The sequence below is a fragment of the Ranitomeya imitator genome, chromosome 7 (genome assembly GCF_032444005.1).
Source record: "Ranitomeya imitator isolate aRanImi1 chromosome 7, aRanImi1.pri, whole genome shotgun sequence".
Lineage (NCBI taxonomy): Eukaryota > Metazoa > Chordata > Amphibia > Anura > Dendrobatidae > Ranitomeya > Ranitomeya imitator.
In genome coordinates, this window is record NC_091288.1 from 37,996,934 (window position 1) to 38,016,424 (window position 19,491).

The 19,491-nt window shown below is 40.5% G+C and overlaps 1 protein-coding gene across 1 annotated transcript in view; it reads right to left on the minus strand.

The window, feature by feature from the left end:
* The window catches only part of LOC138644546 (sodium channel protein type 2 subunit alpha-like), a 252,496-nt gene that overhangs the window by 102,596 nt on the left and 130,409 nt on the right, over nt 1-19,491 (minus strand). The window contains exons 7-12 of the mRNA XM_069733073.1: nt 17,017-17,289; nt 13,334-13,397; nt 7,885-8,026; nt 6,518-6,724; nt 5,956-6,240; nt 3,969-4,316 (exon numbers count right to left, since the gene is read on the minus strand). Coding sequence (XP_069589174.1) covers nt 3,969-4,316; nt 5,956-6,240; nt 6,518-6,724; nt 7,885-8,026; nt 13,334-13,397; nt 17,017-17,289 — 1,319 coding nt within the window. The remainder of the gene's footprint in view (nt 1-3,968; nt 4,317-5,955; nt 6,241-6,517; nt 6,725-7,884; nt 8,027-13,333; nt 13,398-17,016; nt 17,290-19,491) is intronic.

Genomic DNA, 19,491 nt, shown 5'->3' on the forward strand with positions numbered 1-19,491 from the left:
AATTTTCAAAATTTGAATGATTATCCCTTTAATCCAGATAGTCATACCACAGCAAAACATTAATAAATAACATTTCCCACATGTCGGCTTTAAATCAGCATCATTTGTAAAATTTTATTTTATTTTATTAGCATTTTAGGAGGTTTAAAATTGTAGCAGCAATTTTTCATTTTTTCAAGGAAATTTACTAAATTTATTTTTTTGTGGACATATCCATGTTTGAAGTGACTTTAGGGGTCTCATATATTGGGAAACCCCCAAACGTGATACCATTTTAAAAACAGCACCCCCTGACGTATTGAAAACTGCTGTCAGGTAGTTTATTAACCCTTCAGGTGCTTTACAGGAATTAATGCAAATTGGTGTGACAGAAGTGAAAATGTGTATTTTTATTACCTAAATGCCTCTAACTTCTGAACAGATTATTACAGCCGTCAGACTCTAAGGCCACTATTTGGTCATGAATTGCCATGGCAAACATCAGTACCACACAATCATGATCTGAGGGCACCAATTTGGATAAAGAGGAAGCCCCTACACTCTGTTAACCATATATAATGATGTAGTCACTATTGACAGCAGCATCTAAGGGGTTAAACAGATTTGGAAGGTGCAAATACTGATCGTGGCTGATGCAGAAAGTTGTCAGCTATAGTGGACAGCCAACAGCTGCTGGATTGTCACCTGTATGGGGAGGCTATTCTCTTATATGTAAGGTCAGTTAAAAGGCGTATTGGCTGTCATTAAGGGGTTAAAACCAAATCTATAACCATCCTCTAACAATTCTGATGCCAAGCTATCCAGATACACCCTTAGAAACGGCAGCATCGCCTTGATTTTTACTGGTGTCAACCCCTTTCTGGTTAACGTCATCAGAACGTCCCTTCGATTTCTTGAACCATTTTGATTGGGCATTGTTTCCACCGGAAAAAAAGCACACGTTTATAGTGACAGCTTGTACCCTGCAAACCCCTTTATCAGGTTGAATAGGCTGTGGAGCAGAATGGGCAGTGACCATAAGGCACATTTATAATTTAATATCCTTATGGTCCCATCGTAAACCAGGTCTAACAGTCTTTTGCTGCCAAATCTGCACGTCGTAAATGAAGCCAGGCAGTGGCACCAGAAATCCTATAAGCCTCACCTATAGAGTCCATATAGCAAAATAACAGCAAACAATTCTGAGGGACTTTTTCCCGGATCACTCTGGCTAAAATACCAAAGATTGTAGTCAGTTTGATAATATATACGGTATTAACTGAAACTGCCTTTTTTTTCCTCCTCTTTCTTACTTTCATCGGCTTTTACTTTATCAAATTAAATTTCGCCAACGGGAGTAAAGAAAAAATTTCCATATACTTGTCCTTTCAAATTGTTTCCCTAGTTTCCTGTTTTACATGATCCACCAAAGGGCCATCAAAAAAGACATATACCTCTCCATGAGCAGCATCATATAACCTAATCCCAGGATCTGCAGACCCCATGGAGGCAACCATCCCAGAAAAAGCTGCTCCAGAAGCTAATGTACCAGGAACTCATGTACCCAAAACTAACGTACTAGGAACCAAAGCCTGGGAGGCGGATGCTTCCTTACCTCTGCCTCCGGCCCAAAGCACTAGGTTTTCCCCGCAGCCAGTAGGTTAACCTGACCTACTGGCTGTGGGGAAAAATGGGACATCACACCTCTAAACCAGCCAAAAATTGCCTCCCAAAAATCATCAAAACCTTGTACTCTAACAGAATTCCCAGGGTTTACTAAGGACAAAAGGATACTGTTGAGATACTGATTTGGCTTTTATCCTAAGTCATATTGCAAGACTCGTTAAAGGGTTGATTGTGACTTGTAGGATCGCTACTTCCAACAGGTGGCGCTATGGAGTTCAAGTCCTCTTTTTCTCTGAAGAGGCAATTTGCTTACTAAGGACAACAAACGCTCTTCTAAACCACGCACATTAGACATATTAGGAGAGGCGACATATCAACACAAACATACAAAAGGGTTCTCACCAGGCTAACTCTGGGTGGAAGCCGGAACTGCCTTCAAACAAGGGGGCGTTGTACTTCATCTTCCCCGTCGCTATCTTTTTGGTTGTCATCAGCCTCCTCAGATGACAAAGGGTTAATCTGTTCAGAAACTGTGCAAGGGGCCAATATATTCACTTACTCCCCCACTGGCATGGAAATGGTTGTTGCTGTTTTCCTACGGTGCCTCCCTGCAGTCCTGAGGTTTGATCAGAAGAGAAGTGGCCAATGAAGATGATGACTGCATGAGGGGCTCTCCCCATGCCCTGGCATCAATCTGAGCGCTGACAATGGACCCTTCAGCCCTTGGCTGCAGCCTCCTCACCATCGCTTCCTAACACCGACTCATGTAATCACCCGGTGCTGGGAGATTGACCATGACTGACCTTGGTGACGTCACATGATAAGAAACAGGGGACGGAGCCCTGCCTCTCTCTTGCATTCATGTTAATGCCTGGACTCCCTGTACTGGCTTCCCACTGTGGAAAGGGCTTACTCGGCACTGTCTGGGGTGGCGATGGGCTCCTCATCCTTCTAGATCATCAGGGGACCTCTGGGCTCAGACATTCTGGATGATGACAGCGTTGGGCAGGAGGGTGAGCTGGATTGTTTTTTTCTCCCAACACACAGATCATCTGTTCCTGCAGCCACTCACGGCCATGTTTCTCAGCCACTTCTTTCAAGGACCTGGTGCAGGGGTCCTAGATGTTCCCTGGTCCTGTATCCTGAATGGCAGCCAAGCCGCCATGATCCTCTTCTACTTATAAGGTACCCTAAGATACCCCACCCCTTATATCAGAATTAACCAATCCTGGCCCAAATCCACACCATGTGACGTGACCTCTGACCCACACCCTCTAACTGACCCCTTTCGGTGTACATGCAAAACTAGCAGTCAACTTTTACCTAGGCTCCTACTTTCAAACCCTTGTCATGTCGGGACCTACTCTAGCTGTGTCCGTTCCGGCCCTATCTTAATGATTGGCCAGTTCTCTATTCCATGTACATTTTGATATATTTTATAAGAAACTACAAAATGTACAAAATATCCATTGCTGTACGGAAAAAAAAGACATTTTTATAATTCATGAAAAGGTATATTTTGCCCAATGTTTTGCAGAAAAATATCAATAGTGATCGCAATATCTTCATTCTGAAATACGAAGATCGCACGCAAAGATGAGCAAATCTGATACTGATCACCTATTATGAAAATACACAAAGATGTCTGATCGTTCCAGTCAATGATGCTAGTGTTACATACTATCTCACAGATTGAACATGAGAATTGATAATAATTGCTCATAAAATATCTGCTATAATATTTGCCCATCTTTAGACACTCACTGATGTAAGCGGCTTGGGAGGGATCGGCCAGCAGACAAAAGCTCTGTTCACACTAGCATGAATCTGGCATGACTCTGATGAATGAAAACCGTGACACTATTGTGAAAAGAGCCAAGACACACAATTAATAGCCAAAGCAGGAAATAATGGAAAAGAAAAGGGAAAGTATTTGTGGGGATAACAACTATATGCAGAGTCATCAAACTGTGTGAGTATCATTCAAAGTTTCTTAGAAAATAGACTTTAATATGAAAACGTGTAAATAAAATTTCCCGTAATCCCTTAAATCAAATACATTGAGGAGATAACTATGTTTGAATGACTATTTCTTGCTACTGACAACCGTATATTATCATCTGTTCCCTGGAATAAGCCCTCAGCTATGATTTCTAGGGATGAGACAGACATAAACTCAATTGACGTAAAAAAAAGTTAAAGTAAGAAAAAAGAAAACATTACAACTCTGAAACAACCAGATCCAGAGTTGTCACTAGATCCAGTTGAGAGGATAAAAGATTTGTGGTATTAAGGCACCACTGTGCCTAGACTAGTTAAATCTTCCTTACATTGTCATCAGAAGTTGGTTTATCTATTATCACCTCTGGCAGGAGTAATCCAACAGGCGATGTCGTAACAGATGGACCACCAAGCAGAGAGACCACTCCGTTGCAGTCCACGGTGCTGTGCATCTTGCCGTTGGCTGGGAGCATTGGTATGATCTTCGATGTCTTGCTAGTCTGGCTAATGTTACTGTTCCGCCTTTCCACTTGTCTGTGTGGTACAAACAAGGAGCCTCTCCTGCTTTCATTGTCTTCAAAGGTGCTGTGTTCGTCATCGGCAAAATCGTTTTCTGAGCCCATGTCTTTTGCACGGTTTCTAAAGCTGAACAGGCTGGCTCTACTGTTCCGTCTTGGAGAAAACAGAGATCCGCGAATGCTCAGCAATGACTGTAACGAAAAAGTAAGTGAAAAACAAATACACGTTAGTTTTTAGTTTAAGTTTCTTACTCACAAGTAAATACAAGGAAAGGAGTACTATAAGTATTTCCTCTACCTTCCTTCTTCTGGATCCCCATCTGTGTCTAGCTCAAAAAAACAATCAATGCAATGCCAGGCTTTAAGGGTTGTCAAATCTTTTAATTTTTGGTCTTTTATTTGTATCAGGTCAAGCCATACCCTCTATCAGTCTTTGAGCCTCTTCTTCTAGATGAGATGGAAATGTGACCACTGCAGCCAATGATTTGCTGCAGCACTCCCATATCTGACCACAGGAAGAGGAAGCATGTACACCAGTGGGGGCCCTCGCAATGGTGTGTAGGGGTGGTGGAGGATTAAAAGGTTTAAAGTTTTTTCTTACACCATATATTGGTCCTGATTTGAAAAAATAGAGGAGGCTGGACAAATCCTGGGTATGTAAAGGAGAACTCGGAGGAAGCTAGTTAGTTTGTCTTATCTTTGTATGAAAATGATATTAAACAATACTAATCAGGAAAAACAATACATGGCAACTAGCACTTTCGGTGAACCACATGCAAGGTATAAAAGAGGTCATGGTAAAAACAAAATCGCTTTATATTTTATGTTTTACAATTAGAGATGAGCGAACATGCTTGGATAAGGCATTATCCGACCATGCTCGTGTGGTAACCATGTGTCTTTGGCATGCCCGAAACCAGGCAATCCATGTATGTGTTGCGGTTATCGAACAGCTGCGAGACATGTAGCTGCAGGGACTCGAACATATTATTCCAGCATGCCGAAGACACTCGGTTAGCACCCGAGCATGCTCGGATAACACCTTATACGAGCATGTTGAGATAGTAGAACATGGCACTCATACACTGAAGGAGGGGAGGTGCTCAAGTAGAGTATCCATCCCCAAATTTCCAAAATTAGAAAAAAAAATTGGCACTCAAATGGTAGTGTAGCTTGAAAATAAATCATTTAATGTGCATCCATAGGCAAATGGTTGAACGTTTTAGGTCCACATCCGGACCTTCATCAGAACAAATTACTGGTACGGTGGATAATGTTAATGTCCTGCCGTTTGCAGATACAACGATGGTTTCAAAATGCCGTAATGCTGTGATGAGCCCTGCGTGTGTCAGCGCAAAGTGGTATGCGACCGAGGTTGTGGAGGGTGAGCCTCGGTCGCATCGTTTTTTTCTAACCTTATACTAGCATGTTCGAACGTCACTATTTAAAATTTAAAAAAAATATTTTTGAAATTTATGTTAGTCATTTAATTTCACTTATATGGTAACTACACTTTAATTTTCCCCGTAAATCAATAGTACAAGTTAAGATTAGAAACTTTGTAATGTATGTTATTAGAAAAATCTGTTTCTTTCCCCACCAGTCATTTTTATTGTCTCCTGCACTGATCAATTGCTCTCGGATCTGTCTATAAATCTGTCTGCAGTGAGGGATCAGATTACACCTGCTACTTTAAAACTCTTTGGACAGGGGAGGAGTCACGGAGATAAAGGAAAACAAACGCAGAAAGGCACAATGAGAAAGTGGAAATATAATCTGCAGGCCCAAAACTAACATAGTTATAAAAACAGGTAACATTTTAAAACTATACCTGATGGGGCGAGGAAAACTTGTTTTCATAAGTCAAACGATTGCCTTCAATGGAGAAACGGAAACCTTTTCTCTTAATACTGGTTTCAGATTCAGACTTTGGAAACTTTTCATCATCACCTTTCTCTTGGTCTCCCCCACGCTTCTTCTGTCTTATTTTGTTTTTCCGATCTTTGGCGCTTTTTGTACTCAACTTGGAAACTTCTGACGAACTTTCTGAAAGGGGCCCAAAGCCGCCGTCTTCACTATACTCTCTTGATAAATTTAGGGCTGCTGCTGCTGCGGCCTGATAGACACAAACGATAGAAAGTTATGACAGTATATACCGCATTAGGATATTAATGGTACAGTGTATGTAAAGATGTCAGAAATAACACTAGATTTGTGGAATATAACAATTATTTAAATTTAATAAGGTGCATTAGATTTTCATTGTTTTTCCCCATGGTTTTCGTTATAGTACAAGCAATGGGACTCTCAATGCAAAACAAATTAGTTGTTTGGGAACGTTGCAAATTATCTTATTACCATATGAAACGTACAGCTGGATATACATTGTGTACCTGAGCTTCTTCTTGTTGCTTTTTAAGCTGTTCCAACATTTGCTGAAATTCGGTTTCCTTCTGTTCGGCTTCTTCTAGAGTTGCCTGGTTCTGCTCTTCATAAGCCATGGCAACAACGGCCAAGATCAAGTTCACTAGATAGAAGGAGCCCAAGAAGATCACCAATACGAAGAAGATCATGTAGGTTTTCCCAGCAGCTCGTAGGGTCTGAAGTAGAAAGTATATAGTTATTTCCCCTTATTCAATTTTCAAGCTACTCCCAACTTACAGTGCTTAAGAGGTTGTCCATTTCATATACATAGTTTTTAGCTATTTTTTAAAACTGTTTTAAATGTCCGTTGATGGTGAGAAGGTCACAAGGAGTCCATTGCTGGAGTCCTAAGTGATGACATATAATCTGTTGGAGATCTTCACAGTAAGTGTGTAAGTGCCATACATTGACCCGATAGTGGATATTATGCATTGTCCGGTCTATGGCCTGTCCATGTATTGCACACCAGATCCTCCAAAGTGAGAGACGCTCTTTCTTATCGCTCTTTGTTCTTGCCAGTAATTGTGGGCACTTCTGATACTGGGGTGTTTGAATTTATAGGGACCATGGAACGGAAATCACTCAATGCTGTAGTGTACACTTTATATTATTTTTTAAGTAAAAAAAAAATATTATTGACTATATTTTTAGTAAGAACCTTTTTACTAGAGATGAGAGAATAAAATTGGAGGACCCTGGTCCAGCAGCCACAGAGTCCGGAGAACAACCTCCTATTTTTGTATCATCTTTCGATTAGCCAGCCTGGCACGATGTTGTGCATGCGTTATGCCGCACTGATGATGTCATGCTATGCTGGCTTATCAAACAAGCAGCCGGGCACTGGATCAAGTAGGAGGCACTTTGCAGGGCCCCTGTCCATCTTCCACTGACTACTGACGTGGCTGCTGGACTAGGATCTGCAAATCAATTGGCTCATTTATACTATATTGTGTTAGTTGGAAAGGTAAAAATTGGTCTGTCTAAGAAATGGTGCCTCGTGGAACAACCAGTAGGCCAAAAAAAGTTGAATACCAAATAATTTTTTGTACTCACCTAAAATCTCCCATCATCATATTATAATCAGTTGTTTTTAGATATGTATTTTCTTGAGTTTCATGATCAGTTCTGTTATTATACAGTGTAATACCCAAGAGTGTACGGTATGAGTGATGCAGTGGCGTGGCACCGGTGTATGTACAGTAAGTCCTTCTGTAACTTTCAATGTGACCACTTTCATAACTTGTGCTTGGTAGGTGGAGATTTTACATTGGTTCCCAAGAACTTTAAGTTATGGTTCCTGTAAAACACAAAGCACTTTTACCAACAAAATGCTCACCAGTTGATATAAGTTTTCCCAGTAGTCTTGTGTCATCAGCCGAAATAAGGATAAGAAAGCCCAGCTGAATGTGTCAAAACTTGTGTAGCCGTAGTTAGGGTTTCTTCCGATTTTAATGCACACGTATCCTTCCGGGCACTGACTAAATGCAGCAATAAAAAAGCAAATCCATATGTAAGTAGACAAGGAACAGTCAAGAAAAACATATGGTAATATTATTAGAATTAAGAGTCACCACAATCATACAACAATATGTATTCTGCTCGTTCATGATTTCTGGTAAATTTGATTTATGCCGCAGATAGTCACAAAATGAAAATTACACCTTTATAGGATTCCTATTGTATTTTGTATTTGTCAAGGTTGAAAGAAGACACGGATCCATCCAGTTCAACATACAGTGCCTTGCGAAAGTATTTGGCCCCCTGGAACTTTTCAACCTTTTCCCACATATCATGCTTCAAACATAAAGATACCAAATGTAAATTTTTGGTGAAGAATCAACAACAAGTGGAACACAATTGTGAAGTTGAATGAAATTTATTAGTTATTTTAAATTTTTGTGGAAATTCAAAAACTGAAAAGTGGGGCGTGCAATATTATTCGGCCCTTTTACTTTCAGTGCAGCAAACTCACTCCAGAAGTTCATTGTGGATCTCTGAATGATCCAATGTTGTCCTAAATGCCTAATGATGATATGGCTCCCATTCCCTCAGCGTATCCGGTTCAAATTACTAATACTGACCTACAAAGCCATCCACAACCTGTCTCCTCCATATATCTCTGAACTAATCTCCCGATATCTTCCCTCACGTGATCTCCGGTCCTCCCAAGACCTCCTTCTCTCCTCCACACTTATTCGCTCCTCATCCAATCGCCTCCAAGACTTCTCCCGAATATCCCCCATCCTCTGGAACTCTCTGCCCCAACACGTCCGACTATCAACCACAGTCGGATCCTTCAGACGGAACCTGAAAACTCATCTCTTCAGGAAAGCCTACAGCCTGCACTGACACCGCTGCCACCTCATCACTATTGAAGCTACCGCCTCACCAACACCGGAGCTCCTGCAACCCTCAACCTACTGTCTCCTTCCCCTTAATCCTGTAGAATGTAAGCCCGCAAGGGCAGGGTCCTCGCCCCTCTGTATGTGATATCTGTAACTTGTATGTAACCCCTTCTCATGTACAGCACAATGGAATCAATGGTGCTATATAAATAATAATAATAATAATAATAAAATATAATCCACCTGTGTGTAATGAAGTCTCCGCATAAATGCACCTGCTCTGTGATAGTCTCAGGGTTCTGTTTGAAGCACAGAGAGCATCATGAAGACCAAGGAACACCACAGGCTGGTCCGTGATACTGTTGTGGAGAAGTTTAAAGCCGGATTTGGATACAAAATGATTTCCAAAACTTTAAACATCCTAAGGAGCACCGTGCAAGCGATCATATTGAAATGGAAGGAGTATCATACCACTGCAAATCTACCAAGACCTGGCCGCCCCTCTAAACTTTCATCTCAAACAAGGAGAAGACTGATCAGAGATGCAGCCAAGAGGCCCATGATCACTCTGGATGAACTGCTGAGATCTACAGCTGAGGTGGGACAGTCTGTCCATAGGACAACAATCAGTCGTACACTGCACAAATCTGGCCTTTATGGAAGACTGGCAAGAAGAAAGCCATTTCTCAAAGATATCCATAAAAAGTGTCATTTAAAGTTTGCAACAAGCCACTTGGGAGACACACCAAACATGTGGAAAAAAGGTGCTCTGGTCAGATGGAACCAAAATCAAACTTTTTGGCAACAATGCCAAACTATATATTTGGCATAAAGGCAACACAGCTCATCACCATGAACACACCATCCCCACTGTCAAACATGGTGGTGGCAGCATCATGGTTTGGGCCTGCTTTTCTTCAGCAGGGACAGGGAAGATGGTTAAAATTGATGGGAAGATGGATGGAGCCAAATACAGGACCATTCTTCAAGAAAACCTGTTGGAGTCTGCAAAAGACCTGAGACTGGGATGGAGATTTGTCTTCCAACAAGACAATGATCCCAAACATAAAGCAAAATCTACAATGGAATGGTTCACAAATAAACGTATCGAGGTGTTAGAATGGCCAAGTCAAAGTCCAGACCTCAATCCAATCGAGAATCTGTGGAAAGAGCTGAAAACTGCTGTTCACAAACGATCTCCATCAAACCTCACTAAGCTCGAGCTGTTTGCCAAGGAAGAATGGGCAAGAATTTCAGTCTCTCTATGTACAAAACTGATAAGAGACATACCCCAAGCAACTGCAGCTGTAATCGCAGAAAAAGGTGGTGCAACAAAGTATTAAGTTAAAGGGGCTGAACAATATTGCACGCCCCACTTTTCAGTTTTTGAATTCCCACAAAAATTTAAAATAACCAATACATTTCATTCAACTTCACAATTGTGTTCCACTTGTTGTTGATTCTTCACCAAAAATTTACATTTGGTATCTTTATGTTTGAAGCATGATATGTGGGAAAAGGTTGAAAAGTTACAGTGAGCCGAATACGTTCGCAAGGCACTGTATATTCAAGAAATCCATGAGAGATGCTAATTGTCCCATATTAGAGGTATACGCTGACATGGTAATCTTGTACTGAATTACAACTTATGTTAATCTAAAACATCAGAATTTGATACAAGTGTCATGCACCCGTACAGCAACTAAATGACCAGAAGATAGCAATGTCGGGCACCCCATAAGTTGCATTCCACCAGAAATCATTAGACCACTTTAGTGACTATTACAATGTACATTAGATTACATACAGTGGGGCAAAAAAGTATTTAGTCAGTCAGCAATAGTGCAAGTTCCACCACTTAAAAAGATGAGAGGCGTCTGTAATTTACATCATAGGTAGACCTCAACTATGGGAGACAAACAGAGAAAAAAAATTCCAGAAAATCACATTGTCTGTTTTTTTAACATTTTATTTGCATATTATGGTGGAAAATAAGTATTTGGTCAGAAACAAACAATCAATATTTCTGGCTCTCACAGACCTGTAACTTCTTCTTTAAGAGGCTCCTCTTTCCTCCACTCATTACCTGTAGTAATGGCACCTGTTTAAACTTATCATCAGTATAAAAAGACACCTGTGCATACCCTCAAACAGTCTGACTCCAAACTCCACTATGGTGAAGACCAAAGAGCTGTCAAAGGACACCAGAAACAAAATTGTAGCCCTGCACCAGGCTGGGAAGACTGAATCTGCAATAGCCAACCAGCTTGGAGTGAAGAAATCAACAGTGGGAGCAATAATTAGAAAATGGAAGACATACAAGACCACTGATAATCTCCCTCGATCTGGGGCTCCACGCAAAATCCCACCCCGTGGGGTCAGAATGATCACAAGAACGGTGAGCAAAAATCCCAGAACCACGCGGGGGGACCTAGTGAATGAACTGCAGAGAGCTGGGACCAATGTAACAAGGCCTACCATAAGTAACACACTACGCCACCATGGACTCAGATCCTGCAGTGCCAGACGTGTCCCACTGCTTAAGCCAGTACATGTCCGGGCCCGTCTGAAGTTTGCTAGAGAGCATTTGGATGATCCAGAGGAGTTTTGGGAGAATGTCCTATGGTCTGATGAAACCAAACTGGAACTGTTTGGTAGAAACACAACTTGTCGTGTTTGGAGGAAAAAGAATACTGAGTTGCATCCATCAAACACCATACCTACTGTAAAGCATGGTGGTGGAAACATCATGCTTTGGGGCTGTTTCTCTGCAAAGGGGCCAGGACGACTGATCCGGGTACATGAAAGAATGAATGGGGCCATGTATCGTGAGATTTTGAGTGCAAACCTCCTTCCATCAGCAAGGGCATTGAAGATGAAACGTGGCTGGGTCTTTCAACATGACAATGATCCAAAGCACACCGCCAGGGCAACGAAGGAGTGGCTTCGTAAGAAGCATTTCAAGGTCCTGGAGTGGCCTAGCCAGTCTCCAGATCTCAACCCTATAGAAAACCTTTGGAGGGAGTTGAAAGTCCGTGTTGCCAAGCGAAAAGCCAAAAACATCACTGCTCTAGAGGAGATCTGCATGGAGGAATGGGCCAACATACCAACAACAGTGTGTGGCAACCTTGTGAAGACTTACAGAAAACGTTTGACCTCTGTCATTGCCAACAAAGGATATATTACAAAGTATTGAGATGAAATTTTGTTTCTGACCAAATACTTATTTTCCACCATAATATGCAAATAAAATGTTAAAAAAACAGACAATGTGATTTTCTGGATTTTTTTTTCTCAGTTTGTCTCCCATAGTTGAGGTCTACCTATGATGTAAATTACAGACGCCTCTCATCTTTTTAAGTGGTGGAACTTGCACTATTGCTGACTGACTAAATACTTTTTTGCCCCACTGTATATAAGAGACTTGACTTTATTACATTGGGATTTCACACTCCTCCATGGGCTCAGTGCTTGGTTACAAGCCTTGGAGGCAATCCAGGACTTCTGATTAAGGGAGAATTGTGGGTCAGAAGTAGTGCGTCTGGTAACACCATCATCAAAGGGTAATGTTGAAGGGGTTATCCTGCTGTAGGCTACAATTCTGCAGTCACTTTGCGCGACTGCAAACCTGTGAATCCTTACATCGTATGTACTTCGCCAAAGTGAAGATTCTCCAGTGCCAGCGCTGGGAGCGGACAGTCATGTGACCGCAAGTATGTGATCTGCACACTTCTGGCCACATTCCAACTAGACTTGTCCGGTCTCAATACACTTGCATGGAGCTAGGTAGCACATGTCTAGTGACACACGACCGCATATATGCACATAGCATGCTTGTGGTCACACTGCTGCCACTCCTGAAGCCGGATTCACAAGCCTGAAGTGATCAGCTGCAGTGGTGATGCTAAATGTTGTGGCATAACAGATGCAGACAAAACAAGACCCAAGTAGTGGCACAGAACCTACGCTGAACCCAGGGAGGATGAGAATCTCCCTTGTTTATTATTTCAGGTATTTTAAAGTGTTTAAGGTCCATTTTCCTGAAAGTAGAAATCCCCGTAAAGGATTTTTCTTGAATTGGAAAAAATATAATATTATTTAATAATTACTTCTGTTATTTTTTTATTGGCTCTATGCCTTAGCTGGAAGTCACTTTTACAATATAAGCCTATGTAGCCTTGTTCTGAAACTTCATAGGCTTACATTTTAAAAGCCACTTCCGGGTCACACATAAACCTTAGTGTGTGCTGACGAATCAGAAGAAGACGGCGATCGGTGAGTATATTAATACACTGACACTGCATTAACAAATACACAGGTTTAGAAATAAAAAATAATGGGAGATCTTTTTTTATTTCAGTGCAATCACAAGAATTGTCAAGGATTGCTAGTGCAATATTTCATGACTGAACAGTAAAAATGATTGCAAAACAGTCTTACCCTGCATCTGAAGAGTTGCCACAGAGCAAAAAGTCCCTAAAACCTTCTAACCTGTATAAGTGAGCTGCAGAAACAGAAAAAATGCAGAGGAGAAATGTAATTACTGTAATTCCATTGTGCACAGTAAATTTGCAATTTATAGTTTACTTCCCAGCTGATTATTAGGATCGACCCTGATTATTTTAAGATCAGGGGTCGAATGCATCCTAAGAATTAAGGGCCACAGCAGTGATTTAAAGAAGCCCTCCTTCTCCCATCAAATTTTGTATCCTTTCAGTATACTGCAATCATCATATTATACAACATTGTGTACTTACAATTTTACAATTGCTCATTTTGCCTCTTTACCCTGTTAACTCTTCTCTCTTCTTTGCTCTATTTAGAAAAAGGAAGTCATTTTTTCCCTGCATTTATCATCTCACTCTTAAACTCTTAACCCAGCTGCTCCTCCTTCTCCTATCAGGGACTTTTGCAGTGACTCATGACTCATGACTCATGCAGTGAAAATTGACCTCCTGTTTCTACATAGAGCTTAGAAGGATTCAGTCACTTTTTAATCTTGTGATGTCATAGACCTAATGGAAAAGAGAACAAGTAACTGGGTAGAAAGGCAAAATGAGCAATTGTAAGTACACAGTGCTATGTAATATGATGATTGCAATATAGTAAGAGGATAAAAATTTTGATGGGAGGAGTGTTTGTTTAACATTGGGCTGTCTCCAAAGTTTCTCCTGCACAATGGGGTTCACTTGCGCTGACCAACATTTTCAGTGATTGGCCAGGAGCCAGTCATTGAAATAAAATCATTAAAGAGGCCACAGTCATAAGCTATGACCATTTCATTCTCAATATATTTTAGCAATTTATCACTTCATCAGGTTATAAACAAGCCAGAAAAAATCGTAGTAATAAAATACATGGTTAGAGTATATTTTTGGTACTCTAAACTATTTGTAATAAATTGTCTGTCATCAGTTTCTATGTATATTGAGATTAAAACTGAATTAAATGGGTTTACACCTCTCCATAATATGGCATGTAGATTTCAATGATATGTATTCCCCCCCCCAAGACAAACTTCTATGGCTACTGATCAAGAGGACCATATATGACACGAAACATGATCCATGGTGTAACTACCAGTTACTCAGCATAATACCAGCTATAAAACTGCAGTAGAAAAGTGTAAAAAAAACAAGTAACATAGTCATTAGTGTTTATAGATTATTTTTTGGCATGATTTCAAATAAAACGTATAATATGCTGATTAACAATTGAAAAGATGTGTTTTGTGCAACAGGTTGACAAGAACAAGTTCTTGCTCAGACGACAACGATGCAGCTGCATTCACGCAAACCAAACTGTGAAGCATCGAGGGTCCTAGTATTGCGGCTGTAATATGCACAGTAGTGTGAATGCGGCCAAAGACTGAAACCGGGAGACTAAAGCTGAAACTGGGCAGGAGAGAGTTCTGAATTTAGATAACAGATATGAAAAAAAAATCCAGCAAGCAAATCCTTAAAAAATGTAACATAGTTAACAAGGCCAAACAAAAACATTTGTCCATCCAGTTCAGCCTATATTCCGTCAGAATAAATCCCAAAAACATGGTGGACACCAGGTCTATGCGTTTCGAGCCTTACAGGCCATTAGTCTGAACAAAACAATGTACAATTATTAAAAAATATACATTAAAAGCCAAAACATACATATCCAAGACCCATGAATATATCAGACATGTTTCAGAAAAGGCAGTGTCCAAAACGCGCCTGGAGTTTTCATTTGTGTTGAATTTGGAGTTTTGGTGATTTTAATATATATGTTTGAATACATTTTCATTTTTGAAGTATTCAATTGCTTGATTCTTTTCCATATCTTTTGTCTGGAACCTTCAGTACTACAAGATTTCCATGCATTATGAATCTGGAACTTCCAAGGTGAGCTGATCTTCCCTTTTTCTTCTGAATGTAGATAAGTTCAAAGGCAGGAATACTAAGTCTTACGAAGGGAGGTTTCTCAAAATTTTGGCCAACACTAATGTGAATTCCTAGCAAGATACGTATTAGGAAATATGTTCACCAAGATCTGGAGCTATGAATGGAGAAAAGCCCTTGTCAACCATCAACAAATCACAGATCACCATTTATGATGGGCTTCTATATGGTTTATCTCTGAACCACAGGCTTCACGTTATCATTAAAGGGTGGTTCTCATGATTAATCTTCAGGAACATAACTCTCCTCTGCCTCCTTCCTGCTTGCCAGGAGGGCAGTGTGCTACTGAATGACTAACAGTTCGGCTTAGCGCCATTGTTTCGCCGCTTGCCAAAACCATCTGCTTTCCGATGCTGTTTGAAGATGCAACTTTGCCTTCATGGCTTGACATACAGTATTCCGAGATGTGACACACATTGACCGTCTTTGAAAAGAATCTTGGCTTTGTGATATTCCGCCCTGAGTTGCTTCTGCTATTTCTGTCTATATTTGTGACCATCCACTGGATGTCATGTAGTTTGGAGTTGGTCAGGGGTTTTGTTAGTATGTTGTGACTATCAATTGAATTTGAATTGCGAAAAATTGAAGTCCTTACTGAAATTTGCAGAAAGGTAAAACGAAAACATCTGTACATGGAACCTGCACATTAAAAGAAATCTGTAAAATAGGGCATCTACTGGAGAAACATTTAGCCAAAATTTCTTCACTTCCAGGATAGGAGGCAGAAAAAAGCAGCAAGAACATCCATGGGCATCTAAGGGCTATATGTAGGCAGATTTTTTTTAGGCAGTCAAAAACTATTTGTTTTTCTAGTGAAAACAGCTCCTTCTTTGAGGAGTTTCTAATTTTATGAAGTGGTTTGGAAGAGTTTCTTAAAGAGTTTTGTGAGAGATTTTTTTTCTGAAGCCTTTTGATGTGACAATACTTAATTTGGATTAGATTGCACCAGGTGGGCCGTTCAAAGTAGTGACATGAACTTTCATTTTTTTCTTCCACCAGCAATCTTGAAAAATTTTTCCCACTTTAGATTTTAAAAAATCTAAAGTGGGAAAAAAACGCTCAAAACACTGAACATATGAACATAAATATGGATTTACAACAGGAGTAAATAATAAGAAGGGTTTTTTTAAAGCAATTTTTCAAAATCTGCTTCAAAAAACATCTAAAATATACTCTTTGTGCACATAGTCTATGGATATGTCCACACGTTCAACGCAACAGAAAAAAATCTACAGCAAATACTGATGTGTTGGCAGGGAAAACACTTCTTAAAATGCATGTGTATTTGCCTAATTTTTGCCGCGTTTTTTATATTCATTTTTTCCCATGCATTGGAATGGTTGAAAATCGTTGCCAATATTCTGCAGATTTGACACTGCTTTTAATCTGCAAGAAAAAAAAAAAGCATCTTGGGCATGAGACTCCAGGAATTCATTCACTTTGCTTGTACTAGGTAATGAGTAAACTTTTTGTGACAAAACTGCGTGGGGAAAAAAACGAGACAAAAACACGGCAAATACTTAACGTGTGCACATACCCTATTTATTGGATGCCACTGGAAAAATTCTGAGTTGATTTTAGAAATATTAACTAATGGCTAGTTTTAAAAAATATATTGCAAATTTTAATTTCCAGATTTACGATCACCATACCACAACACAGTCAGCGAGAACGTATTCATTAGCTTACATTCGTCTTCAACGTATTCCTGCCAGTTGAACTCTGGAAAGGTACTGTTGAAGAATGTGCTGTTTGCATCCATTGTGCCGTTGATATAGGAAGTTATATTGATTCCGTGATTAATGTAGAGTGGTGGCCAAAGTAAACATTTATTCCTTAGGTGTCCCATAAATAGCTGCAGTCCTATTAGTGCAAAGACACTCAGACAAAACACTGTGAGAATCATCACATCCGAAAGCTTCTTAACCGACTGGATCAGGGCCCCCACAATGGTCTTCAATCCTAAGATCAGAAGCACATCATTGCGTTTTTTCCATATGAACACCATCAGGTAAGTTACATTATTATAAGAGTACAGTGAATTATTTGCATGCAGAAGCCGGGACAAACACTGACACACAGCAGATAACACAATGGACAGCCTGAAGCTGATGGTAAACAGTGAAATGAGTTGGAGACGTGGACAAATTTGTGACTTCTTGTGCCTCGCAGAGGGTGATACACCTTACGAAATGTCAACTTGTGAAATAAATATATATGGCTCTTTTTTTTGTAGTGGCATTATGAAAGAAGTTACTTTTAAAGGGTTATTCTCATCTTCATATATAGATTGTTGTAATATGGGGCTTGTATAAACAAGCATTTTTGCAATTTACGGCTTATTAAAATTTGCAACCGTTCTTGAGATATAAACACTTTTCTTTTGTTTACAAATTATTGCCTAGAAGACCGACCGCCTCTGCTGTGTAGCTTGTAACCACTGCTGAGATTTTGAGGTAACAGTGCACTTTAGCGATTCTCGTCATCTTCAAAACAGTTCTTACAAGAGCGATAGAATAGAGCTTGTAAGCACTGCGCATGTTCTGCTGTCTAGTAGCGGTGGTCGGTCTCCAAGGCAATGAGCTGTAAACAACAGGAAAAGAAAGTGTTAATATCTCAAGAACGGCTGAAAACTTCAATAAGGAGTAAATTGCAAAATTGCTTGTAATTACAAGCACTTATCCGACAATATACCCATTTGTGAAGATGGGACTAACCCTTTAATGAGAATTTGTATATATTACTCTTTTAGTTTATGTCGCATCATGTTATTTTAAAAGAAAACACTTTAGAAAATACAAGTTGCTTCTGATGTCTTCAAACAACCATTTCATAACATTCAAGAACAATATTTTTAATATCTATCTATCTATATATCTATTATCTATCTGTCTATCTATCTATCTGCTATTCCTGATTGTGGGCACGCAGCCTTCCCCTCCTGAATAAGTCGGTTTGAAGAGAAATATTTTTTGTTCTCGGGCATGGTATGCAAAAGTCAAAGACTTCTGACAATGGCTTTAGTCCCTTCTTCCCATTAGGAATACATGCACATTCAGACAAGTTAAGCGTACTTGTGTATGGGAGCCAGGAAGGAATAGCTGTAGGATGACAGCTATCTAGAGTGTAAGGCCATGTTCACACATTCAGTATTTGGTCAGTATTTGTAAGCCAAAGCCAGGAGTGAGTGATAAATGCAGAAGTGGCGACATGTGTTAGGCGTTGGGATTCTTCCTCTGCACGGCATAGATCCCAAGCCCTATCTTCCTCTTCCATCTTCCATTCAGTCCCAACTAAAGTGGATGCTGCTCAGCAAAGACATCAGTCTCGTTATCTTGCTCAGACTCAGTTGGTGCGCATGGATACCGCTGCCTCTCCAGGTTCAGCTATGGTAACTAATAATAGACAGCAGCGAGCGATCTCTCCTGAGACTAAGTCCAAGATTTGCTCTACTGAGCATGCTCTTGAGGCGACTTCTCATTGGTGGTCGGCCATCACATGCTCAAGTCCTGGTCCGGCTTCAGATTGGCCCGTGAGCAAGGTCCTGTCTGATTGGCAAAATCTACTAAAGGATCTTTGGTGCGCCCGTCGGTGCGCTAAGATCATTTATGTTGTGAGAGTGTGGAACCTAATGGTAAGTGTGGACTTGTTTGCATGTGCACAAGGCAGGCCTAGGGCCTTTAGAATTCCGGCACCTCCGGAGAGGAGATTGTGTGGGTTCAGGGCTGGCTTTTAGCCTTTAGAATTCCGGCTTCTCCGGAGAGGAGTTTTGTGTGTGCACGCTCTGTGTTTGAGTCCACTACCGATTCCCTTGCCTCAGTGAGGTAGTGAACACCTGTGAAGTTAACAGGGTTCGCGTTTAGTGTCTAAACAACTCTGGCTGTGTTCCTATAACACAGCTCTGCTGCAGAGTATCTTTCCGTCGCTGTGTGTGATTGGGCACAGCACGTGTTTCATCACTGAATGACATTTAATTCAGTGCTGGTAAACTATACGTTCGCTGTTTTGTTTCGCCATTGTCCTTACTAGCTGCAGTTTACCATCCCTGCACAGTGGACCCCGGGTGGCGAACGTACTTTATCATTATATTTTATTTAGTGCGTTCCACCAACTCTAACAACAAGCTTCTATTATAGTTTTCCTCTGATTGCTCCACTCTTGATT